At 35.0% G+C, this 25,938-nt stretch overlaps 2 protein-coding genes and 1 non-coding gene across 17 annotated transcripts; 2 read left to right on the forward strand and 1 right to left on the reverse strand.

Moving 5' to 3' along the window:
- Positions 1 to 1,419: 1,419 nt before the first annotated feature.
- Positions 1,420 to 1,522, forward strand: LOC128193407 (small nucleolar RNA R71). Its single transcript, XR_008244628.1, has one exon. It is a non-coding gene; the product is annotated as a small nucleolar RNA R71 (small nucleolar RNA).
- Positions 1,523 to 6,952: 5,430 nt separating this feature from the next.
- LOC108336554 (uncharacterized) lies at positions 6,953 to 11,475 on the reverse strand. Its single transcript, XM_017573030.2, has 7 exons — positions 10,919 to 11,475; positions 10,679 to 10,828; positions 10,372 to 10,524; positions 10,009 to 10,167; positions 9,673 to 9,915; positions 7,910 to 8,355; positions 6,953 to 7,819 (listed from the first exon to the last, which is right to left on the reverse strand). Exons 1-7 carry the CDS (start codon positions 11,448 to 11,450, stop codon positions 7,208 to 7,210), a joined length of 2,295 nt encoding a protein of 764 aa, XP_017428519.1. The 5' UTR covers positions 11,451 to 11,475; the 3' UTR covers positions 6,953 to 7,207.
- A 5,534-nt stretch (positions 11,476 to 17,009) lies between these two features.
- LOC128197792 (uncharacterized) lies at positions 17,010 to 25,101 on the forward strand. Of its 15 annotated transcripts, XR_008250634.1 has the most exons (10): positions 17,010 to 17,179; positions 17,254 to 17,393; positions 17,471 to 17,562; positions 18,212 to 18,357; positions 18,470 to 18,617; positions 20,556 to 20,659; positions 21,131 to 21,209; positions 22,210 to 22,294; positions 22,377 to 22,461; positions 22,745 to 23,057. XR_008250634.1 is itself a non-coding variant. In XM_052880586.1 (8 exons), exons 4-8 carry the CDS (start codon positions 18,552 to 18,554, stop codon positions 24,844 to 24,846), a joined length of 357 nt encoding a protein of 118 aa, XP_052736546.1. In that variant the 5' UTR covers positions 17,010 to 17,393; positions 17,471 to 17,562; positions 18,212 to 18,357; positions 18,470 to 18,551; the 3' UTR covers positions 24,847 to 25,101. The 15 variants fall into 15 exon arrangements, 1 of the variants encoding a protein (XP_052736546.1); XR_008250628.1 differs by having other exon boundaries at positions 17,010 to 17,393; positions 21,128 to 21,209; XR_008250626.1 differs by having other exon boundaries at positions 17,010 to 17,393.
- The last annotated feature ends 837 nt before the right edge of the window (positions 25,102 to 25,938 follow it).

Below are 25,938 nucleotides of genomic sequence, written 5' to 3' on the forward strand. Positions count from 1 at the left end.
CTTCCCAGAATCAGAGGAATTTCTATATCTTCTTTCATTTCCATGACAACAAAATCCACCGGAAATAAGAATTTATCTACCTTTACCAGAACATCTTCTACTACTCCCTGCGGATATTTGATCGATCTGTCTGCTAATTGTAGAGTCATGCGTGTGGGCTTCAACTCTAACTCTCCAATCTTCTTAAACATTGACAGAGGCATAAGATTGATGCTGGCTCCAAGATCAATTAACGCATTCCCAATAGCCAGTTCACCAATGGTGCATGGAATTGTAAAACTACCTGGATCTTTAAACTTTGGAGGAAGCAACTTCTGAATGATAGCACTGCATTGGCCCTGTACTTCTATAGTTTCTTCCTCAATATACTTCTTCTTCTTCTTAGTGAGCAAATCTTTCATGAATCTTGAATAAGCAGGTATTTGTTTCAGTGCTTCTGAGAAAGGCATCTTGATTTCCAATTTCTTGAAAATATCAATGAAACTCTGGAACTGTCTTTCCTTATCCTTTCTAGAGACAACCATTGGATATGGAAGAGGTTTCTCGTACACATGTTCTTTCTTTTTCTCTCCCTCTCTCTCTTTTTCTTCATCTCCCTGTTTACTCATCTCATCTTTTTCTTCACTCACTTTTTTCTCAATTCCTCTTTCTTCCAGAATTCTTCCTGATCTTGTAGTAATAACATTGCAGTCTGCCTTTGGATTTACTTCAGTGTTTGCCCCAAAGTTCTTCTCTGGTTTTTCTTCCAACTTCTTAGCTAATTGACCCACCTGAATCTCCAAATTCCTAAGTGAGGCTTCTGTGCTTTTATGGTTGGAAATTGATACCTGCATAAACTGCTGAAGAGTTTCTTCCAGTTTTGAAGTTCTGTCTGTCAGAGTAGGTTGTTGCTGAAAGTTCTGTGGAGGTGGTTTGTTGAAAGGAGCAGCTTGTCCCATACTCGGATGAGGTCTCCATCCTTGATTAAAACTTTGACGTTGATCATAGTTTGTCTGAAGACCTTGATTTCCCATATAGTGCACTTCTTCATGAGACATGCTTTGCACTGCACATTGACCATTATTATGATTTCCTCCGCACAATTGACAACTCTGAACCATCTGATGTTGAAATTGAGATACATTCTGCAGTTCTTTAGGTAGCTGAGATAACTTCTTCATTAATGTCTCAAGTTGCTGAGTCATAATCTTGTTCTGAGCTAGTAAAGCATCTTGAGTTTGAAGTTGAAGAACACCTTTTTGTTGAAATTGAGCTCTTTCACTCTGAACTTCATTATCATTTGCAGCCATGTTTTCAATCAGTTCATGTGCTTCTTCAGGTGTCTTCCATCTGATATTACCTCCAGCTGAGGCATCTAACATTAACTTTGTTTGAGATTTCAGCCCTCCAAGAAACAGATTTAACATTGTAGGCTCATCAAATCCATGAGTAGGGGTTTTTCTCAGTAGGCCTTTGAATCTATCCCATGCTTGACCTAGAGTTTCATCAGCATCCTGTTGGAAAGAAGAGATCTCCTGCTTTCCCTTATTGACTTTGGACTGAGGGAAGAACTTGTTCAGGAATTTGGCAACCACATCATCCCAGACAGTCAGACTATTCTCTGGAAAAGAATTCAGCCACATTTTTGCATTACCAGCCAATGAGAATGGAAATAAGCTGAGTCGGATTGCTTCATCTGGAACCTGGTGAATCCTCACTGTATTACAGATCTCCATGAAAGTAGCCAAGTGAGTGTATGGATTCTCGTGAGATAATCCATGAAACTGATTATTCTGCACCAGATGAATAAGAGCTGGCTTCATCTCCATGTTAGCAGCATTCACCACTGGTCTTGCAATACTATTGAAGTGCAGAGGTCCTGAGAAAGTATTATAATCTGCAAGAGTACGTCTTCCTTGCCCAGAACCTTCTCCAGTGCGATTATCTTCCATTTCTTCTTTTTCTTGCCCGGATGAAAAGTCCAGAATTTCTTCAGAGATAGCAGATGATTCTCTGGATTCTCTACTTTGTCTCCTTCTTCTGCTGTTGTTCCTTCGAGCAGTTCTTTCAATTTCCGGATCGAAAAGTAGATTTTCAACCTGTTCTCTGCTTCTCATACAAAACACAAACTAAAAGAAAACAATCCAAAAATACACAATCTCTACAGATGATAACAAATATGTACAAGAATTCAAATAGAATCACAATACACACTTAAACAACAGATAGCTAAAATCAACTAAACCAGATAAACAACAAACAATCAACGAAAACAAAAACAAATCCCCGGCAACGGCGCCAAAAACTTGTTGAGACCTCGGCAAGCGTACCGGATCGTTCAAGTAATAAATCAGTAAGTCCGAATATCGTTTTCCCAAGGGATTTGTTTTGATTCACAGATTGATTAAAGTTTACTAATTTAGCGATTAATTTTACAACACAAGTAAGATTTGCATACAGATGAAATTAAAGAGGTAAAAATAGATGAATTAAAGTTCACTGGGGTTGAAATTCAAGTTCATCACTCCGGTAATTTTCTACTAACACAATTTCTCAAAATTAAGCATCGACATCCTAGGCGCATGCAGTCCTGATTCCTCAGAGACAGTTCTTAATCAATCAAACTAAATTGCTAATTCCTTAGCTAATTCAATTATCAGATTTGCCTTAAACACAATGTCACAGATGACTAAAAATTCCCTCCTATGTCTAGGACTCGAAATCCTTTAGCAGTTCTATCCTAGGTCCGCGGTCTCATACATTTTCCAATGATTTAACCTTTCAAATAGCTCAGATTTCCATCAAAAGCATGAAAAATAAAGATAAAACACAAAATTCAGACAAAATCATGAATTAATAGAGAAATTACAGAGTTTCAGAAATTTACTCTCAACCCCAGTGAAATGGAGTTTTAGCTACACATATACAACATAGAAGAGAGAAATGATGGATTGGATGGTGGAAATTGGTAAATTTCCACCATGAAAGCCCCTTGGAGCAGCTGCAGCAGCGTCCCTGGTCTTCTCCCCGTTCCAGATCCCCCTTTGCAAATGGCCACTGGATTCTGATATAAAGAAGATCCAATAATTGAGTCACGGGTGATTTTCTGAACGAGCGTCCAAATTCCTGGACGAGCGTCCAACTTCTGGACGAACGTCCAATTTCCTGGACGAACGTCCAACTTCTGGACGAACGTCCTCTCTTAGTCATTTTATGGACGAGCGTCCAAGTGCTTCTGCTGGACGAACGAGCGTCCTCTCCTGGACGAGCGTCCCATGCTGGACGAGCGTCCCCTGCTGGACGAGCGTCCTCTGCTGGACGAGCGTCCCTGGACGAGCCTCACTCTGGACGAGCGTCCCTGGACGAGCGTCCTCACTCTGCTGGGCGAGCGTCCTCTGCCGCTCTGGACGAGCGTCCTCACTCTTGACGAGCGTCCTCTTCTGCGCGCTGGACGAGCGTCCTCTGCACGCTGGACGAGCGTCCTGGACGAACGTTGGACGAGCGTCCTCTGCATGCTGGACGAGCGTCCTCTGCATGCTGGACGAGCGTCCGCTCATTTGCGACGAGCGTCCTCTTTCTTCTATGTGGCGCCCAGGCGCCCCTTTGTATCTCGCGCCCGGGCGCGACCCTCTCGGTAAAATCATGCCCAGAGCCCTTTTTCTCACGCCCGGGCGCGAAACTTTCGGCAAAACATCGTCCATTAAGCCTGGTCCAAGTCTTTTATGATATTCAATCCTTATTTTACATCAAAATAAACAACAAAAGCATCAAAAACATTTAAACAATCAAAATTATACTAATATCAACAATTATACACTTTTCATGAGAATTAACACTAAAACTTACTCAAAAGCCACACAATATAAGCAACAAAAACAAGTAAACTTCTCACCTATCACTTGGTAAGGTTTACCTTGGTAATGAGCAGTCATGTGAGATTGTAGGTAAAGGTGTAGTAAAGATTAAGTTAAATGGGTCTGTATGGGAATTGAAAAATGTCAGACATATTCCCGACCTGACGAAGAACTTAATCTCAGTGGGCCAGCTAGCTAGTGAAGGCTACACGACAATCTTCCACGATGATGATTGGAAGATTTCAAAAGGTGCGATGACAATTGCTCGAGGCAAAAAGAATGGTACTCTTTACAAAACAGCAGGAGCATGTCATTTGATTGCAGTTGCAACAAATGAAAGTCCCAATCTATGGCACCAAAGACTTGGACATATGAGTGAGAAGGGGATGAAGGTCATGCACTCAAAAGGAAAACTACCAGGTCTTCAGTCAGTAAAAATTGACATGTGTGAAGACTGTATACTTGGAAAGCAAAAGAGAGTGAGCTTTCAGACAAGTAGAAGAACCCCAAAGAAAGAAAGGCTTGAGCTCATCCACTCCGATGTTTGGGGACCAACGACTGTCCCATCCGTTGGTGGGAAGCAATACTTCGTGACTTTTATCGATGATCACTCCAGAAAGGTATGGTTTACTTTCTGAAACACAAGTCTGAAGTATTTGAAGCTTTCAAGATTTGGAAAGCTATGGTGGAAAATGAGACAGGATTGAAGATTAAGAAGCTCAGATCCGACAATAGTGGTGAGTATGTAGACACCAGATTCAAGAAGTTTTGCTATGAGCACGAGAATCAGAATGGAGAGAACCGTGCCAGGTACGCCTCAACACAATGGTGTAGCTGAGCGTATGAATCGAACGTTGACTGAAAGAGCCAGAAGCATGCGTGTACAGTCAGGCTTACCAAAACAGTTTTGGGCAGAAGCAGTCAACACAGCAGCTTACTTGATCAATCGAAGTCCATCGGTACCATTGGAGCACAAGATACCGGAAGAGGTATGGAGCGGAAAAGAGGTAAAACTCTCACATCTTAGAGTTTTCGGCTGTGTAGCATATGTGCATATCAGCGATCAAGTTAGAAACAAACTTGATCCAAAATCAAAGAAGTGTACTTTTCTTGGTTATGGTGAAGATGAATTTGGCTACCGCATATGGGATGATGAAAACAAAAAGATGACCCGCAGTAGAGATGTAATCTTCAATGAAAAAGTGATGTACAAGGACATGCATAATACTGACACCAGAAATTCAGAAACGAGTGAACTAGTTTATGCAGAGGTGGAAGATATCCCAGAAAGTCCTATATTGAGGAGTCCTCAGCCAGAGGAATCAAATGAAGAAAACAATGAGCAATTAGAACCTCCTACTCCAACTCCTGTATTGAGAAGATCCTCTCGGCCCCATGTGCCTAACAGGAGATACATAGACTACATGTTACTCACTGATGGAGGGGAGCCTGAAGATTATATGGAAGCTTGTCAAACCACGGATGCCGACAAGTGGGAGCATGCTATGAAAGACGAGATCAAGTCTTTGATCTCAAATCAGACATGGGAACTAGTTGAGTTACCTATGGGAAAGAAAGCACTTCACAACAAATGGGTGTATCGAGTGAAAGAAGACCATGATGGTTCCAAGCGATACAAGGCCCGACTGGTTGTCAAAGGATTTCAGTAGAAAGAAGGAGTTGACTACACTGAAATCTTTGCTCCAGTTGTCAAGCTCAATACTATCAGGACTGTGCTAAGTATTGTGGCTAGTGAGGAGCTCTACCTAGAGCAATTCGATGTGAAGACTGCATTTCTTCATGGAGATCTAGATGAGGAGATTTACATGCACCAACCTGAAGGCTTTTCAGAAGGAAAGAAGAAAAATATGGTGTGCAAATTGAAGAAGAGCCTGTATGGCCTGAAACAAGCTCCAAGACAGTGGTATAGAAAGTTTGAAAGCTTCATGCACAAGGAAGGTTTCCAGAAGTGCAATGCTGATCATTGTTGTTTCTTCAAAAGGTACAAGTCCAGCTATGTCATTTTGCTGCTTTATGTTGATGACATGTTAGTAGCAGGATCAAATATAACAGACATCAGAAATTTGAAGATGCAATTGTCAAAAGAATTTGACATGAAGGACTTAGGCCCAGCAAAGAAGATTCTTGGAATGCAAATCACGAGAGATAAGCAAAAAGGAGTCTTGCAGTTATCTCAGGCAGAGTACATCAACCGTGTTTTGCAGAGATTTAACATGGACAAGGCCAAACCAGTCAGTACTCCTTTGGCCAGTCATTTTCGTCTATCCAAGGATCAGTCTCCTCAGACAAAAGAAGAAGAAGAGATTATGGCTAAGATTCCGTATGCTTCAGCCATTGGAAGTCTGATGTACGCGATGGTATGCACAAGGCCAGACATTGGCTATGCAGTAGGAGTTGTAAGCAGGTTTATGTCAAATCCAGGTAAAGCTCACTGGGAAGCTGTGAAATGGATTTTGCGATATCTACGAAAAACTAAGGAGAAGTGTTTGTGCTTTAGTAAAGGTGAACTAAAAGTACAAGGTTACGTAGATGCAGACTTTGCTGGAGAAATTGAATATCGAAGAAGTACCACTGGCTACATATTTAATGTTGGAACTACAGCTGTTAGTTGGATGTCAGAAATACAAAAGATCGTTGCTCTATCCACTACAGAGGCTGAATATGTAGCAGTAACAGAAGCTAGCAAAGAATTGATATGGCTTCAAGGATTGTTGACGGAGTTGGGATTCATCCAGGAAAGGACTGTTTTGCACAGTGATAGTCAAAGTGCAATACATCTGGCTAAGAATTCAACTTTTCACTCCAGAACGAAGCATATTGATCTCCGTTATCACTTCATCAGATCTCTGCTTGAGGATGAAGTACTAACGTTGAGGAAGATACTGGGAAGTAAGAACCCAGTGAATATGTTGACAAAGGTTGTCACAATAGAAAAATTGAGGCTTTGCAGTAGCTCAATTGGCCTTCAAGAATAACTGATGATGAAGGAAATTACACTATGTAATAATCAAACTCCAAGTGGGAGAATTGTTAGTTTTTGTGTAGTTTGATTAAGTTTTTGTAGTGTGTTTTAGTCCCACATTGTTTAGTATTGTGAGATGGTGTTCTTCACTTTACTATATAAGAAAGCTTATGTAAAGTTTACAAATGCACCAAAACAAATACTTCTTAGTATTGTTTAAATCTCTCTTCTCTCCTTTATTGCCCTTGTTCCCAACAAAATGCACACACACCACACTCTATGCTTAAAGATGAAAGTTGCATGATGAAAAGCGAGAATAAAAAGTATTTGCCAAAGCTATAATGATATGATAAGATATGACTCCAACACGACACTGATATGGTAGAATGTTCTAATAATTTTGTCCGTCATCATCAGTTGCATTTGGCACCGTAGAAAAAATGGCTGCCAGAAGGTCAACGTAGAGTTGCACCTGATCCAGGGCAAAGAAAATAACAGGAAAACAAGTAGCAACATAAATTGGGAATATGACCTTCTTGTATTTGTGATTGAACAGAAAAGAATGGCCAATGCAGAAAGAAGCAAGCAATGCAATAATGGATAAGAAAAGAAAACTTAAGCCGAAAGCAAGTTTGAGTGGCAATGATTTGCGGTATTCTCTGGGTAGCTTTCGTGAAGTGATGACGGTAAGGAACATTATGAGTCCGGAGACTGAGAAACAAAGTCCAAATAGCGAAGAAAAAACAAATGCATCGAATGCAGGCTTGCCTTCAAAATGAGGCATACCATGGTCATCTATGCCACCAGGAACAGTGGTGGCGGTTGCAAAGGAAGCAGCAGCAACAAGCGCAGTCACTACAGAGCAAGATTCAGATGTCTCCTTCAGCCACTCCCCACTCTCCTTCCTAAGATTATCATGTGTTTTCTTGAAGATTTCCCACGGGATTTTCTGGTCTTTATCACGCAAAAGGTAATAGTGTCGTGGTACAAGGCTTGCGACATACTGGTCCAAGGTAAAAAGTAGAATCATCAGCAATATCGTTCTTTCCTCAACATGAAAATCAAAATGTTATATATGAATTTGTTTGGGTACCTGAAACCATTTTGCGTCCCACACCATCTCTAAGGCAGAATAAGAAACTTTGGAATGCATATCATCTGCTAGAACCTCTCCTGCCATGTGTAACACGGTCTTCCCATCCTTATTTATTGCCATACATAAAGTTCTCCAAACTTCACACTTCAAGATCTCTTTCAGACTTTCAATTACAGCGGGTTTCCTATTCTTCGCAGCAACCAGTAATACATTCTCTCCCTGCGAGTTAGTTTCATGCACGACACTTGGACGTCGCTGAAACATTTCCTTCACCATTTCAATTATGCCATTCCTTGCTGCTTCCAAAAATGGCGTTTCCTTTTTGTCAATCATCTTAGCCTTTGTTTTGTTTACTCCTTTCTTTTGCCTTTTATCGTCTTCGCAATCCTTGTCTTCCTCTTCTTCCTCTTCTTCCAACCACCTCGATTGACTGGTTTCTCCCGCTGTCAAGTGAATGTTGTTCTCTTAGAAATTTAAGTTGGACATTCTTAGTTTGACACTCACAAAATGGTCATATATTTTTAGGTACATATATACAGATATAACTAAATGGTTCTGTTAGATTACTAAAAACGAGTTTAATGAATATAGATTTTGTTATTCTTATCTCACTTTAGCATAAGGAACTTAGTTCGGTTAACATAAGAATTTTTTATGTACCATTACTTCACTACAAGCAAATAATTAAATAGAAACCAATTTTCGAAAAAAATAATTAATTACTGTATTAGCTAATTCAACTATTATTTTATAATTAAAAATTATGTATCTAAAATAATGTTTATTATTAATATAATTAATTGGTAAATTAAAATTAAAATTGATCTTTTTAATATTAATTACTAAAAATTAGTGTTTAAATTAGTTTTTAATTTAAAATTAGAGAATAATTTAAAATTAATAATAGAGAATATATTTTATAATTAAACTATAATTAAAGGAGATATGATAGATGAGTTGAATATTGTGTAATAATATTGTGTGATTATTAATTGTGATAGTCATAGTAACTTACATGGAAGTGATAATGAAATATACGATAAGAGAACCAAGATAGATTGCACTTCAATAATAAAGATATTGTTGGGTCTAGAGTGGTCAAGATTATAAAGATAACCTTTAAGAAAAATTCAACACGTATTTGTGAAGCATATGTTGGATATAAACAAAGTCTTAAATTAGATAAAATAAAGTTGGACATGAATTTATATACACATAACATACCTCTCTTTTAGTAAGAAGCTTTTTGGAGTGATACTAAAAACAAATCCAGTCCTTTGTTTGATAATATAATTTTTCTCGTGATTTAAAGTTAAGTTGAAGAATTATGATACATTATTCTTAAATCATAAAAAATATAAAGAAAGCATCTACTAAAAAGTATTTAATTAGTAGTTTCAAAGTTGCATTAGAGAGTTCACCAATAACTCATTGTATTATTGTAAACAATAGTTTCTCTTAACTGTTTTAACTTTGATATCCCTAGATTCTATGTATAAGAACCTGTTATATTTTTGAAGTCCAAATCAAAAGATATCCTTTTTGTAAAAACTTCTACTACAAAAAAGTTGAGTTCTTTCACTTCTGTTCTTATGTTTTTCTTGTGATATGTGGTATTTGTTTTTAGTTCTGTGACATTTAAAACTCTACAGAAAATGGTAAGCGTGATTAAGATGGGTATGATAAGGGAGATTAAGATAATTTTGACATAAAATGGGAAGAAATATAGTTAGTTAGAAAAGTGTAATATAGATAGATACCTTGCATCGACTGGATATAAACATAATACATATCTGTATCAATAAAAGAGGGTACACCCCCTCCTACCGTGGTTGCTTCATAAGCTCGCATCGACTGGCTATAAACATTATACATATCTGTATCAATAAAAGAGGGTACACCCCCTCCTCCCGTGGTTGCTTCATAAGGTCTTTCCAATAGTTGCTTCAAGAGTCTTGGACCCAATTGGTGCTTCTTTTTTGTCTCTTTTAGTTCATTTATCCCTTAAAAAGCAGATGCAACGAAATCAACTTGCCAAAAACCAATAGCTAAAGTAGCTACCAATAGATCAAGAAACAAGTAGAATATATACACACCTCCAATAGCTGCTGAAATAAGAGCATATACATATTGGACAAACTGAAGAATAGTTTTATAGTTTGGGGGGAAACGCCTTTCCTCAACATGGCTAATCGGTATTAAGTCTATCGGGTTCTTTTCTGGGTCACGTCTTTCACTATTCAAAAGCAGTTTTCCTGACCGTACTTGTAATCAATAATGCATCACCATTGAACTCACAGTAGTAATAATTTAATAAGTTTGTCATATCATGTGCTATAGAGGCAGAATATCAAATACTCGACTACTGTTATACAGTTTATGAACATTTTGACAAATTAACGACGAAACAAATTAAGGAAATAGAAAAGAAACGGGATGACACAAACACATTTACATACCGGATAAACCGAAGAAACCGAATAAACCAGTAAAGGCTGAAGTCAAGACGGCGTAGTTCCGTGGACAATTTTCATTCAGAAGCTTCTGAGGTTTCATCTCTCTTAAAATCGCTCGCATTTCCCTTTCAGGCTCAAAGGGTTCCACGTGTACACCTTTAACAAGACAAGTATAATTAAAACTTATGTATATACATATACAGATTCTTCTATTTTAAGGAAACAATAACAATTGTGAAAGTCAAGTCAATTCATTTTTATTACGAGAAAAAAAGAGTCCTGTAAGCATATTCTGTGTGAATTTACTTACGTAGGTACTGGACTCGCCTCAACAATGAAAGATAGGTTGAACTGTAGAAGGCGGAAGGCTTAGTGGCAAGGACTTTGAGGGGAAGCTCTCCATCTTTATTCATACATACGCCAAGGAAATCATAATAATGCAATATTATGACTGCCAAATCTGCAGCATATGTAGCAATGCAGTGATGAGTGCGATTCAGCTTTGATATGTATATATAGAGGTAGAGAATGTATATATGTATATGCATACCGAAATATTCATTCCTGATAGCACAATGAAGAATACTGTCACCGTTGTATCGCACAAGATCTTGCAAGGGAGCGCTGTGGCCGTAAAGGTCAGAAAGATAAGCAAAGGCCTGTTTCTTCCAGTTGAGAGCGGCTTGAAAGAGAGGAGTCTCTCCATCATTGTTCTTGCGATTCACTAAGTAAATCCTCTCCCGATTCTCTCCTACGATGATCTGACATATCTTCGTGAAACCCCTGGAAGCAGCAACATGCAGAGCGGTATCCCCTCGAACATTCCTCATTTGCAGTGCCTCCTTCGTCTCGTATCTCATAATGGCATTCACAAGCTTCTCAACCACAACTTCTTCGTCCAAATCCACCGCTACGTGCAGTGCAGTGCCGACGAAATCGTCAATCGTTGCCGTGTGACACGCTGGGTCTACATTGTACATCTTCTCAACCTCATTCCATTTCCCATTGAATGTGAACTCCGCCAGACGGTTCACTTTATTCGACAACAACTCCTCAAAATTTTCATAATTGGTCGTTCTCATCCTGCTTCAACTTCCGATTATCAGAATCGTGTATACTGTTTAACTTGGCAGGAAACATTGTAGTAGTGATACATCTTATATACTGAGAATGTATATGTGATACCTAAGGAACTTGATGCTTCAAATTCACATGATTTCCCACTTTTCTAGTTCACACGGGAAGTATAACTTCATATAGTAATCAATAAGTATCTTTGATCATGATGGACACCACTCTCAATCATCAAACTCTACCAAACACAAAACAGAAGAAAAATAACATACTTATTTACAATATATGGTCATTAATCTACACATAATTAATGCCGATAAAGCAAAATATATGTACACGTAATTAACACTTTTTTAGTGGTAATTTATTAAGAATTACAAATGATATATTAGTCTTACCTTTTATTTAGTGTAAGTTGTATGACATAAGAGGAAAAAAAGAAGAAATACAATTTCGTTTGAGACCAGTCTGAATATGATTTTACTTTTTTTATTAAATCACTTTACTACTAATGAATAATATCCTTCAACCACTCCACATTGTTGGGAGTGGCCAACTAAGTTTATTGGATTCCGAAGAAAATAAAGCGTTACTACTGCAAAAAAGTACAACCTCGTTGTCCTCTTCTGTTTTTTTTTTCAGTAATGCTGTAATGACTTTTTTTTTTTATTTTATCTTTTCTACTTCTCACTGTAACTGAACAACAAAACTGGGAAAAAGAAATAAGCAGAAGAATAGTTCTTGTCCAATGGCTCCAGAGAACTGTTATATATGTAGATGGCCAAGGTTAACAATTAACCAATGATGTGTTTGGAATTTTGTAACGAATTTCCAGAGAACTTAAAATTTGAGTGTATTAAAAAAAGAAAAATTAGTTAGAGCTTAACTACTTAATAATTGTAATGTAATGATTGGTGGATCTCGACTTAGTCGATAAATCTGATTTTTAAAAATATATAGTAATTGGTGAAAATCTAATACATTCAAAATAATAGTTATCATAAAATTAATTTAAAATATACTCGTACGAATATATATTAACAAATAAATGAGAAAATATTAATTCTTTATAAAAAAGAATTATTTTATCACAATAAAAAAATCACCATCTTTCTTGAATTAATGTCATCTTAAACAATTTAAAGTTAAAAATAAATCCTCTAAATATTTTTTAAAATTTGTCAATACACCTAAAAAGCTTCATACACTTAATATATATATTGAACTAGCAATACTTAAGGATAAATTTATAATGGGTAACCCTACTATTTTAAAAGAAATTGAAGTCGAGAAAAAACGAATGATATAACAAAAAAGAAAAACATGAAAGAAAAATATATCATTTTTCTTGCACACACTAATATAAGGTTAATATGCCGAATAGTGAGATTTCTTAAGTTTTCATTTAAAGCCATCATGTAAAAATGCCGAATGAAGAACCCCTTTCATTTTATCCCGTAGTTGCAGTACACTTTTTCCTTTGTCTTCAATTAGGTTTATTCGATTATTACTCGTTTTAGTTGGTATAACACAAATTTGTGGTTAAATGTGGAAGCTTTTACGTATTGGCGTGTTTCATACATGTTGCACATGCAACATACTTCTTCCTGAAAAAGTACTAAAATCAAAGGAATAATATTTCTTCTTTTTCACTTTTTTTTAGCATTGTAGTTGAAGAAATGAAAACAAATAATAGAACATTCTAGATGAAGGAAAGAATTGGTATGTGTTTACAGTACATTATACATGCCCAGCACTCATATATGGGAGTTTTATTTTACCTATTTTCCTAAAGTAAAAATCGATACATCTTTTGCTCTCCAGATTTCACATTTTTATTCACTTTAGAATATCTTTATTTACATTTATAGCGCACCTAATGTTAACTAAATAATTTGTCTTAAGAAAGAAAAAAAACCACAATACAAAAAACATTGTATTATGCAAAATTGAATGGAAAGAGTACACATTTTAAATGTTGACTATTAAAAAATAAATTCCCTAAATCACGTAACAGAGTGTGAAGTAATTTTTATGATGATTACAAATTTATTAAGGTTTGTATTTTTTATATATGCAGTATATTATTTAAATACAACTCCACACAGTGAATAAGAATGTCTAACATTACATAATAGACAGTGAATAAGAATGTCTAACATTACATAATAGACGAATCTGTTTATATATTAATTAGATAAATTTAACAATATATTAGAAGAATTTATCAATAAATTAATTAGATGAATCTAATAATACATATTAAAATAGTGTTCATATTGATTTATATTTTTAGCAAGCCTGTCCTACATACTTCTACTTATCATTTATAAATTTTTTGAGAATTTACTCCATTTTTGCAATGCTTTATCTTTGAAGTTTTACAAAATCTACTATTTGCATTTTTATAGACTTATTGACATTTTAAATTTTAAATCATTTTTCAAGTTGATTTTATTCAAAACTTAAAACCTAAAAATAGTTATTATTTTTTCTTTAACGTCTAAATCTCTTTTAATAAACCCACAAACAAACATCAACACGCGTATGCATGTGTTTAAAACTAGTTATGATAAAAAGAAAAGTATTTTGAATTCTAAAGGAACTTGGTAACAGAATAAAAGTATATCATGCACAAAGAGAATAAAAAATTGTAAAACAAAATAATAGTTCTTCAAATAAAATAAAAAGATAAGAATTGATAATCTTCTGGTCTCCTGCTTTTTCTCTTGATCGCCCGCTCAAGCTCTTGGTTCTTGCTCAACATATCCTAAATGCTTGATGAGGGTCTCTAAGAGCTTTTGTTTTCTTTCATCGTGTGTATAAATAAATAAATATATATATATATATATATCCCTATTTTGAACAAAAGTGTATCAACATTCTTTTTCTATCAATAATTCTTGTTCTTCAATCTTGATTTCGTTCTTCTTATACTTAAAACATTCAACATTTGACTTATTTGATCGACTTCCTCAATATTTTCTTTGTTCATGGTCATGCCAGTTCTACTGACCGGTTTGTCCCTTGTTGTTTTCATAATCACTTCCATCATCATTTTGGTCACGATCTCCTCGTCCATAACCTCTTCCTCCAGGACTACCTCGGTCTCGAATAATTCGAGCACCTCCCTTCAGGTTAAGTCTTGCCTAAAGTACTTGATCAAGTTGCTCAAACAAAGCTCTCCTCCATTGTTTGAATGCCTTTAAGGACCCATCAAGCTATTCAACCGAGAGCTTAGTCAAGTCCTTGGATTTCTCAATTGCACACACAATATTCTCAAAGTCCATTCCACAATATGGCTGACATGCAACTCTTCTCCATTTTCCGAGTTGATTCGCTACCACCTCCACTCCAAATATATACTCGTTTACTCGTTCTCTACTCTTCATTCTCAGACTTTCAAATTCGTTTATGAGAGTTTGAAGTCTAACTTACTTTACATGTTTATCACCTTTGTAAATTTTCTCAAGAATCTGTCATGCTTCTCTTGAAAATTTAACATTCACTATTTTCTCAAAGCTAGAGTCATCAACAACTCAACCTAATATTTATAAGGCTGATTGATCCTTCTCTCATAATTTTTTTAATATGGCAAGTTGGGCCATTGTTTACTCTATATCTTTCGCGGGGCTCTTCGTAATTATTCGTTACAACATCCCAAATGTCTTAGGATCCTACAAGGGCTTTCATATATATACACTCAAATTGTTAAAGTTGACTTTCTTTATCAACCGAAATAAGAACATACAGTTTACTAAACTGTTCATGTGTCACCTTATCTCTTTCTTGTTCGGAGACTCAAAGCTCTCTTAGCACTAATGCTTGTTAGGAAAATCACTCAATAATATCTCTAAATATGCTTATATTGTTTTTCACGTTGTGTCAATCATGTCACTTTTTCTTGTGTGATAAGGGAAGAATCAGTTAGGAAATAGTAATTATCCTCGTGATTGTTATGTAAGGAAAAAAATCTTTATTGAGAATTTTGTGAAGGAGTAGGATCACAGGAGTGCGAGTACTGTTACTGTTTACATGATATATGTACACTTTTAGATTTTATTAAACCTATTTAACACCTAAAAAAACAGTTAATATTTTTATTTTTTTATTTAATTTATCTTATATTATTTGTATTTTAAAATAAAAAATATAGTTTTATAGGTGTTGAGTACATGTAAAAGGAAAATTAAAATATCCATGTATCATCATTCTTAAAAACAATTGGTTCTATTATCTGTTTTACTGTCCGATTTAAGAGAATATTTATAATTTTTTTATGTCTATAATATTTATTGATTGAAGTGAATATGTCACGTCTCATTAATTCAGTGCTGAGTCACCTAGTTGCTTACATCAATGCACTCACGTCACTCACTCGGTGCATTAAAAATCCACTTAGTAATCCATGCATCAAAAGCCACGTGTTGCAGTAGAAGGTTCTGAAGTTAGTATTGGGGGTACAGGTGTCGGCAGGGGAACGTTCGTCCGTTTGGACGTAGATGAAAACAAAAGTAATTTCTGGAAAACCATCCCACTTTTCCTGCACGCACCTTCTTTTTCTCAAAACTCAGATTTCAACTTTCTCCTCCTTCTCTCTAAACACCATTCTCCTTCTCTCTTCTGCAACTTATCATTCCCTACTCCGATCAAACTTCAGGCACCGTGGAAGCAGTCCCGGAGTCATAAGCTACGTTTTGAACCGAACGGTTTTGGATTCTAAAACGGGTAAGTTTCACGTCCTTAACTGCTCTTCCTTATCAACATGCAAGCCTCATTCTGAATTTGCATGCACCTTATCTGAACCAATCTTGCTTTTCTATAATTTTAGCTTGAGGAGTTTTGGGTGGAGCGTTAAGGGTAGAAGATATTTTCACTGAAAACTAATTCTCTGTCTGAAAAACGTACGCACACTTCTAATCCGGGTAAGGGAAGCTTATTAGATTTAATTCATATGATTTTACTGTACTGCATGTGCGTTTATGTGTTGTTTGAAGTATGATTTATGATAGGGGATTTTTCGTATATGAATATGATCCTGAAATGATGTATGAAAATGATGAAATGTTCTATGGTTTGATTAAATTGAAAAATGAGCTGTATGATGAGATGATGCATGAAAAAGTATGGATTTGTACTATGATATGAGCAATTTAATGTATGAAAGTTTATACTGAAAAATATGTTTACTGTAAGATGAATTTGAATATGAAATTCTATGTTAATGAACGTTCGTTATCGAAACGGTCTTTCACTACAAGAAAAATGGCAATTATATACAGATTATTATATACAGATTTTTATCCGTATATAATAGGGATGTTATATACGGATTTTATATACGGATCTGTGGAATAGCCTTACATACGGAAAAATCCGTATATAATGAGGTAAAATGTTATATACAGATTATCCGTATATAATATCGGTGGGTAAAATTGGCGCGTGTAAGCGGGACCTTTTCCAAGGATAGATCCGTATGTAAGTTGACAAAATATTTACCCGCTGATTTTTTATACGGATATGGAGATAATTAATAATTAAAAAATAAAACTAAATAATATAGAAGTATCACTTTTCTCCCTCCCTCCCTCGAGCCAAGTTTCTCCCCTTCTCGAGCCCTAGCTATTCGTCCTTCTCCACTCGTACGTATGCCTCGTTCTCGTCATTAATCTTCCTCACTCACTGCAACCTTCTCCCTCGTTCAGGCTTATTCTCCCTCATGGAGCGTTATTCTGTATGCTACTGCAACCTTCTCCCTCGTTGAACCTCTCTCAAAGGCTAACTTGAAGTCTCCTCTGTCGAACGCAGTGAAAGGCTCTTCTATCGAACACACTAAAGGGCTTGGAAGCATTTTCCCTAAATGTGGTTGTGCGTCGTTGCCTGCCGAAACAATCTCGTTCAGCAAACATTGTAGGACGACCTCCGTGGTTAGTTGAAACCTTCATCTGGTAAGTAATCCAAATTTGCTTCATTTTCATAGTATCTATAATGTTACATTGACCGATTATTGTTCTTGTTTCTTTAGAGGTTGGAAATCCCGAATTTTGAAACCCTAGGTTGGTTTGTTCCCGTTGGAAGAGATAAGGTGGAGCTCCAATTGCCTTCTGCACCTTCCAGGTATTAATTCATTAGACTTGGGTTTGTGTTTAATTCACATTTGATGGATTTGTTTTATTGTGTGATTTTACTTTGTTAGTTGATTTAATAGATGATAAGGAAGCTTAAGGGACCGTGACTATGTTGATTTTAATTTGAAAGATGATTTCCTAAAAAAAATAGCTTGTCTGATTTTTGGGGGATTGGATGTTAAGCTTGTTGACATAAATTTTTTTGAGAGATAAGCATAATTCCTGAGTCTTCATTTAATAGATGGTTGAACAAAAAGTGATTCAAGGTTTGAAATGAAGTTGTCCTTCCCCCAATTTATTTTCCACATGGACAAATAATTTGCTGGAAATTGAATGGTTTCAAATTTGCCTGGAGAGAAGATTTGGACGAAGGTTGTCAAAATTGAAGTTGTAAGTTGACGTGAGGAAAAGAGGGATTTGTCATAAGTTGTATGTTCAAAGTGTGTATCTTCAATTATTTTCCTTCATCTTGAGACATGCCTGCGTGGTTTATAGTGCAGACAGAATTAACACATTACTACTAATACCTTTATGGTTTCCTATCTTAGTTCTTAGATTAGATGACTTTAATCCTGCAGCCGAATAATTTTCATGTCTAACAGATATTTTATTGATAACCTTACATAATATTTCTACAGAGAGAATCAAGCCGTCAGATGTAGGTCTTGAACAAGAAGCACAATTAGTTCGGAATTGGCCTGGTCCAGCACTTGAACGTAATGGGAGCCATCAATCCTTGCCACCTATAAAATATTTGCATTTACATGAATGTGACTCCTTCTCTGTAAGTAAAGTCTCATAACTTCAAATCATGTTTACTCTGTCAGAGATTTTTATGTATTTGGGCCTTATATTAGCAATACTAACTGAAGTTTTGTTTGCTTTCTCTTTTGCAGATAGGAATTTTTTGCATGCCCCCCTCGTCTATCATTCCTCTCCATAATCATCTTGGAATGACAGTGTTGAGCAAGTTGTTGTATGGCTCAATGCATGTTAAATCCTATGATTGGATCGATGCATCTGGCTCTCATGATCAATCTGAAGGTCTATTTTCTATAACTTCATATATTTTACTATTGCTCTGTTTATGTTTTAGTCTTCCGTATTTACATGCGAGTGTGATTGATTGCCCTTTCTCCTTGCATTTACCTTCTTAAAGAACTCTAACTCCAGCCTCGTTGAGGTAGAAGAGATGGTAGCATTGTACTAGGCATCACCAAAATATTTCGATTGGACAGCTTAGATAAAAACTGGAGTAATATTAGTTCAGAAATCAATACGTGGCATATTTCCTTTCTTGATTTTATTTGGTATCGTTTGGAGCTTAATGAAGAATACGTTATGAAAAGGCTAAAGTTGTCATGGCACTGTAAAGTAAACGTGAATAAGGATAGATTGTTGTTCTTAGTTACTCATTTACTTCCTGATCTATTACTCTGTACTATTAAGTGCTTTAATATGTAAGGAAGTCATAATGGATTGATAGAATACTCGACCATTTATGATTTATATCAGGGTGGTTACAGTTATAATATTCAAATCCATAAACTGTAGTGAATTTTATCCTTTCTTCATCTGCTAGTGTGTGTACCAGTGCAAAGACCAAATAGAACAGACAGAGTCATATTTTGGGAACTTATATACTCTTAATATTGAAACCTTGCAAGAAGGTCTGAGTGACAATGTTAGACTGATAAGTGGATATGTTCTTCTGTGTGTGTGCATCAGTAACACTTTCTGAAAACGCTATCTAATTCTAGGCCGGTGTTGTTATTTTCGTTTGTCAATACAAATTCTATTTCATTTTACATATAACAAGCTCTTTCATAGCACATATGAATAAGATTGGAAAATAAACATTCACTTAAAACTTTTCCAATCCTTGTTATATATTAATGTTACTTAAATTCCAAAAGTTTTATCAAAGACCATGTTAAAATTATCTTATATCATTATCTAATTAAAACTGAAATCGCTCATTCCATATAAAATTCTACAAGAATATTGAGAATATTTGGAAGTTTGTACTTTAATGTGAATATATGTATTCCCCCATACATTTGTAACTGCCCCTGGACCTCTAATTTTATTGAATGCGATTTAGATGGAACAAATCTAGCCACTAAAATTTGGTTCTTCACAAAATTAAGTTGGATTGGAAGATTTACAGTTTCCTTTTGAAGGAAATCACCTAGCTTGTCTTCTTATTCTTCAGCTCATACATGGGAGTAATCTTTTCTTGAGGTCTTCACCAAGGAACCTTCCTTGGAAGAGGAAAAAAGTTTGAGTTTCTTTTTAGAAACTTGAAAAGTTTAAAGAATTTTCATTATCTTCCCTTGTGTGAAGCTGGAGGTGCTTTCCATCAGAAATCCTTTTGAATTTGAATGGCTTCTGATCCTTTGTTTTGCATGTCATATTCTTCATGTTGGATAATTTTTTGATGGATTGACTGATTATTTATAAATTCTTAAAGCTCTACTTTTATTTATTTTTCTCGTCGTCTATTATTTGAGCTTGATTGGCTTCTTCAATACCATAGTGAACATAATTGATTGGAGAAGAAGTTCGATCTACATGAGTTGCATCTTCTAAACTACTTGTGTCACTTCTAAACATTTATTCCTTTTGACAAATTATAAAGTATAAACAATAATTTATCGTGTTCTTAATGCCTTATTCTGAACAATTTAGATTATTAGTTGTTAACTTATCAATTGACTTAGAACACTAGTGTCAAAGGAATGAAAAACGAGGGCTAAGAATTTTCTTAGAAGTTGACAAGTCGTCAAGTCCTGGAAGTAGTCTCTCCACTTTATAATTTTCTGGATCCTTTTTTTGCTGATACATCTATAAAAGTTAAGTTTCTGAACATGTTTTGTTTGTGTGGTTGATGAACATAAATGCGTATTTTAGTGTATAATTTATGACTTTTTTACTTGATTGTTTTTTATCTTTGTCTTATTTAAACTTATTTCGTTTTAGGTTCGTGTCGCATCTGTAGAAGCACTAGGGCAGATGGTAGGTCTCATAACACGAGTACAGTTAAAGACTTCCCTACCAAGGCTTATCCCTACAATATTGGACTTGTAAGTATGGTCTTTAAAGCATTTTATATTTTAGTTATGTATGGTTCATATTTAATTCGTTTTTTTTTCTATTTAATGTTTGATTTCTCACTAGATTAAAATATGAAGAAACTTAAAATATCAACTAGTATTATCAGATGAATTCACATACATATCTTCTTATGTCAGGTATAAAAAAGATCAAGATATAGCTTTTTTGGGTACATGCAGTCTCATTATAACAAACTCAATCCCTGGTCCAAGACAAGTGACATGAAAACTAATTACTGACTTCTAGTATAGATAGAAAGATGTTAAGAGTAAATAGTGAACATTCTTTTAAAATTAATTGTATAATTTGCACTTGAAAACCACTTTCCCTTAAGGGAAGAGAGAAAATTGGTTGCCTAAGTGTGGTTAAAAGCCAGAGAAATGAGTTAAGTGACTATTGAGTGTATCAAAATATGCAAATATTTTAACATACCACAGCAGCTATGGTTGCAGATATGGCAACAGTGAGGTATCTCCCAAGTTTGGCATCAGCAAGGAAGCCACCAACAAGGCCAAGAAGGTTGACAGTTCCCATAACTATCTTTTTTTTATGCTTAACTCTGTAACAGTAAAACCCATGCATGCTAATTATTTACTTTTACTTATTTGTTTTTCACTGTGATTAACTATGTGATCTCCACTTTCTTCCTTGGTCTGTCCTATATGTGGGTGGCTTCCTTGTCATCATGTACTTTGTTTCAGCCAAGAAAAGAGGTCATTTCCTTTCCATTAATTCCACACTGCCCCCTTCTTCTTTCACGTATCAAGTCTCTCATTTCTCCAATAATATAGTGCTTTCCATGTCACAAAGGGTCCTCCACTTATTGTTTTCAGTCGTGTGTTTTTGTCTCCTCCCATGTGCACTTTTGAATTAAAAAAACAAATGAATTCCCATCATTCACGTGCTCCCAAGGCCGTGCTCTCCATATTGATGCTCATGGGCTGCCTTCTCAACAAGTGATTCTTTCATGTCATCATGCACCATGCCTTACTTCCCACTTTGACCAATTTCTTTGAAGCTTACTGGAATAAAAAATAGCAGAGAAAAAACTTACCTTACTAGTAGTGTTTATTTTAAATGTTAATCATTTGATGTCATGAATTAACTTACCTTTCATGTAACATACATACACTTACATGCTTCTTTAAATATAGTACATTGCTCTGCTTGAGTTTCAGAGTTTTGATGTTCAATTGCTTTGTCCATATACTGGTTTGTACTTTTCTTTAAGATTAATCAATGGTTGTTTTGCACAAGCTTATAGCATATGGTGATGTATTAATTAATGTAGCTGTTTTCCTTTCATCTTTGGTCACCTTTTATTTTTGGCATTTTTTTTGTTTAAAACTGTCAAAATGGTTAAACTGTTATTAAACCATTAAAACATTTAAAAATAAGTTTCTAAAGACTGCTAAGTAAATAAGAACAGAGATCAGATCAATAGCTAAATAGGAAAAAATAAATCCTCTTGAACAAATGGCTAAATCTGAAATACAAGTTTGATTTGATGATTGTCTAGGTGGGCTTTGAGATGATTGATGCATTTGCTAAATCTTAGGGGATTCCTATGAACACTTCCTATTCCAAAGCCATTTTCGGAAAAAGTTTGCCCGCTGCCTTGCTTAGATATTTTTATTTTCTGTTTTTCTGTCTATGTTTATTGTATTGATAAATTTTTTTCGCAAGTTGGTTTGTTGCAGGTTTTGTTGGTGAAGTTCTTGTCTTCCTTGCAAAGCCTCCTCGGACTTACATGAATCTGAGTGGTGAATTAGTAAGGAAACAATATGTGCTATTTTTTTTTCCTCTCTCTTAACCATGTGGATATTTAACTTTAGATTGTGCAAGTTGTGCTGTCTATATAGCTTGTCAATTTCCACTCACAAAAATTTATTGACCACGAGTTCCTTTAATCGCTTAAGCTTATAGTCTACTTTGAAGGGTAGCTTTTCTAATCTGCACATTGAAATTTACTCTTATTAGTTGGCATTTTTGTGAAGTTATATGTACTATCAATAGTTGTAAACAGTTAAAAGATTGATGTTTATATTCTGCAGGTCAATTGCAGCAGAAAACAATTTCCATCCACCTTGCAGTGCATTTTTGGTTGCATTTATGGTACTAGGATATCCTCTTATTTAATGATTGAGCTTATATTTGCTAATTAATGTTTTTTGTTGTTCTGAAAACTTGTAACTCCTTTGTTGCAAAGTTGATTGCTTAAGAATTGGCCAGTGTAGTTAAGATTTTGCACATGCACTATAGTAATGAGACTTGTGCACTTGAATTTGCAGCTTCACGGTATATAGTTTATATAATTATTGTACATATGAATATATTATCTTATAATTTGTCTCACTTTTCTTTGAGGTTGCTTGATTTTTTTCTTCTATTCTTTAAGTTGTTGAAATAAATTCTGTTACCAAGAAGGAAAGCTTATAGTACCTGCATAACTGCTATATACAGGGTATTTATTTAGCTCTTCTTAAACCATTATATACGGATTTATCCGTATATAATTTATATACGAAAATTATATACAGATTTATCCGTATATAATTTATATACAGAAATTATATACGGATTCGTATATAATTTATATACGGATAAATCCGTATATAATTTTCGTACATAAATTATATACGGATAAATCCGTATATAAACCTAGCTACGACGGTATTATATATAGATTTTTGTCCGTATGTAATCCGTATATAAACACGTATTATATACGGATTTTGGGTCTTATATACGGATTTTTGCTGTATATAATACACTTTTTTTTTAGTGTTTGACCGTTCAGTACTCTCAGTAAAATCTTTGAAATAGCTGAACCCTTTCATTTGGAAAGGATTCTATTTGAGGACGAACGTCCTCTTATATATAGCTTTACGTTTGAGCGTTCGGCCAAACGTAAATATCTTGAGAGTTGTGTGAGAGATTTGAGAAGCCTGAAAATATATATTCAAACACTTAGTCATCTTGTTAAAAAGGTAACTTCACCATTATAACTTATGAAAAATCCTATTTCAAATATATTGAATCAGTGATGGGTCTCGACCCAAAGCGTACGTCTTGAGTGGCGCTCGATCTTATACCGAACGCTCGTCCCAAAGCGTAAGTGATAAGTAGCGCTCGGTCCTATACCGAACGCTCGTTCTTTCTGTAATTATCAACGAGCTGAAATAGCGTTCGTCCTGAAATTTTAATAGCGTTCGTCCATAAACTTAAATAGCGTTCGTCCTAAATTTCATTAAATTCTCGTACCGCGTTCGGTCATTCACTGGCAGTCGGTTATTCCAACTAAATTGTACTTAGTAATTTTTAGTACTCGTATTTTTATCTTCATTCAGTTGAATTGAATCTGAAATCTTGTCAAGTGAATTATTCTAAGTATAAGTTGAATTGTTCTAGAATCAGTTCATTTAACTGATTCAAATGGTAATAACGTTCGTCATGAAAGATGGGTCAGCTTTATCCCTTCGGAAAAGAAGTTCCTTCAGTCTCGCTCTTGACGTTCGTCCTCGTTATGAAGAGGATTGAACGCTCGTCTTTTTATGGAAGTGGAACAAAGAATGAAAATGTTAATAAGAGGAAGTATTAAGATGTGCGAACACTATAAGAACTGAATTTATGATTATGGATTTTGAACGAGCGTTCCAGGGAGGAACGACTCTTGAATGGAAATTGAGATTGGTAAAGTATGAACGTGGTAAGCTTAGATGGTGGTTCATCCTGATATTCCGTGAGTGCTCGTTCTCAAGTAGAGAGGAGTATGTCATGTGTGGGAATGGCAGGAGGTCTTAGTCCATAACTGTAACTTGGACAGAACGGACTAACCTCAGGTGGAGACTGATGAGCATTCCAGTTATCCCACCTGTGTGCACGGACGCCTTAGCTACACAGGATTCATACAGTTCGGGCAGTCAGTCTAGTACCAGGAATTTGATTGAGTTAATGGATGAATTGAATGTATGTGTTATGAAATTATCTGATGTATTTGATATGTATGAAATGTATGTTTACTTGAATTAAATTCAATAAGCTTACCCTTGTGTTTCCATTGTGTTGTCCGTATATGTGTATCCGTCTTGTCAATACAATGATCATCCGTGTAGATGTGAGCAGAGGAAGATGCTTCTTTGGAGGAAACGCTTGAAGAGGAAACCATTGCTGAGGAAAATCTCGTGGAGATTGAAGTGAAGGCCGAACAGTAGGTTGTTCGGTTATAGTTTATTTTAGTTAAGGTAGTGGGCCGTTCTAGAACAAGCGCCTTTTTCTGTATGTCGAATAGTTGGACGTTCGGTATTTATTTTTGTAAACCGTTCGTCTTCATTGTTTTGTGAACGCTCGTAAACTTATGTATATATATGAGGCCGTTCGGCCACTTGCGAAATTATCCCTTTAATTGTAAGACTGTTTTGTCATATTAATACATGTTAATATTCTATTATATAGTTACTGACTGTATAATTTTGGGATGTTACAGAATATTTGTTATATTTTATTTTTTAATTTAAATAAAATTATTTAAAAATAAATATTTAAAAAGTATTAATATGAAAAATATTTTTAAATAAAATTTTAAATAAAATATTAATACAAATAAATTTGATAATTTAAAAAATAAAAATAAACTTTACGGAAGTACATAAATATTTCAATTTCACAAATTTAAATAAATGAAAAGTTAAAAATATATAAAATTAAATTTTAAACATTTTTTACGATTAATATTTTTTCATTAATAATTTTATTTTAATCACTTAAATTTTAAGAAAAAAAATTCTCAAATTCATTAACAATTAATTATTGATCATGAGTATTCATGAATTAAATGTATAATTCTAAATGCTATGCATATTTAATTAATAAACAAATAAATAATTAAATATCCATATTTATTATCTATAAATATTTATTTAATATCTATTATAAATTCTATTTATAAATACCTGCTAATACAAATTAATAAACTTCACCTTAGCTTTCTTTCTCTCTTTTTGGGACAGCTGGGTCACAAAACTGGTATATCGGATTCTTAAACAGAAACATACATTACTTATTTCAGTTCACTTGGTATTATGTCGGGCGAAGTACAAGTGTCATCTTTTTTTTTTTACAACCTGCTGATTCCTTTTTTCCTTCTTCTTTAGCTTTTTCAACCATTTCTGAACAAAATTGGTGTTAACGTCACGTTTTTTTTTCAGTAGAGTATTGAAAAATTGAACAATGGCCTGAATAAGTGCCA

This window comes from Vigna angularis, chromosome 7 (genome assembly GCF_016808095.1).
Source record: "Vigna angularis cultivar LongXiaoDou No.4 chromosome 7, ASM1680809v1, whole genome shotgun sequence".
Lineage (NCBI taxonomy): Eukaryota > Viridiplantae > Streptophyta > Magnoliopsida > Fabales > Fabaceae > Vigna > Vigna angularis.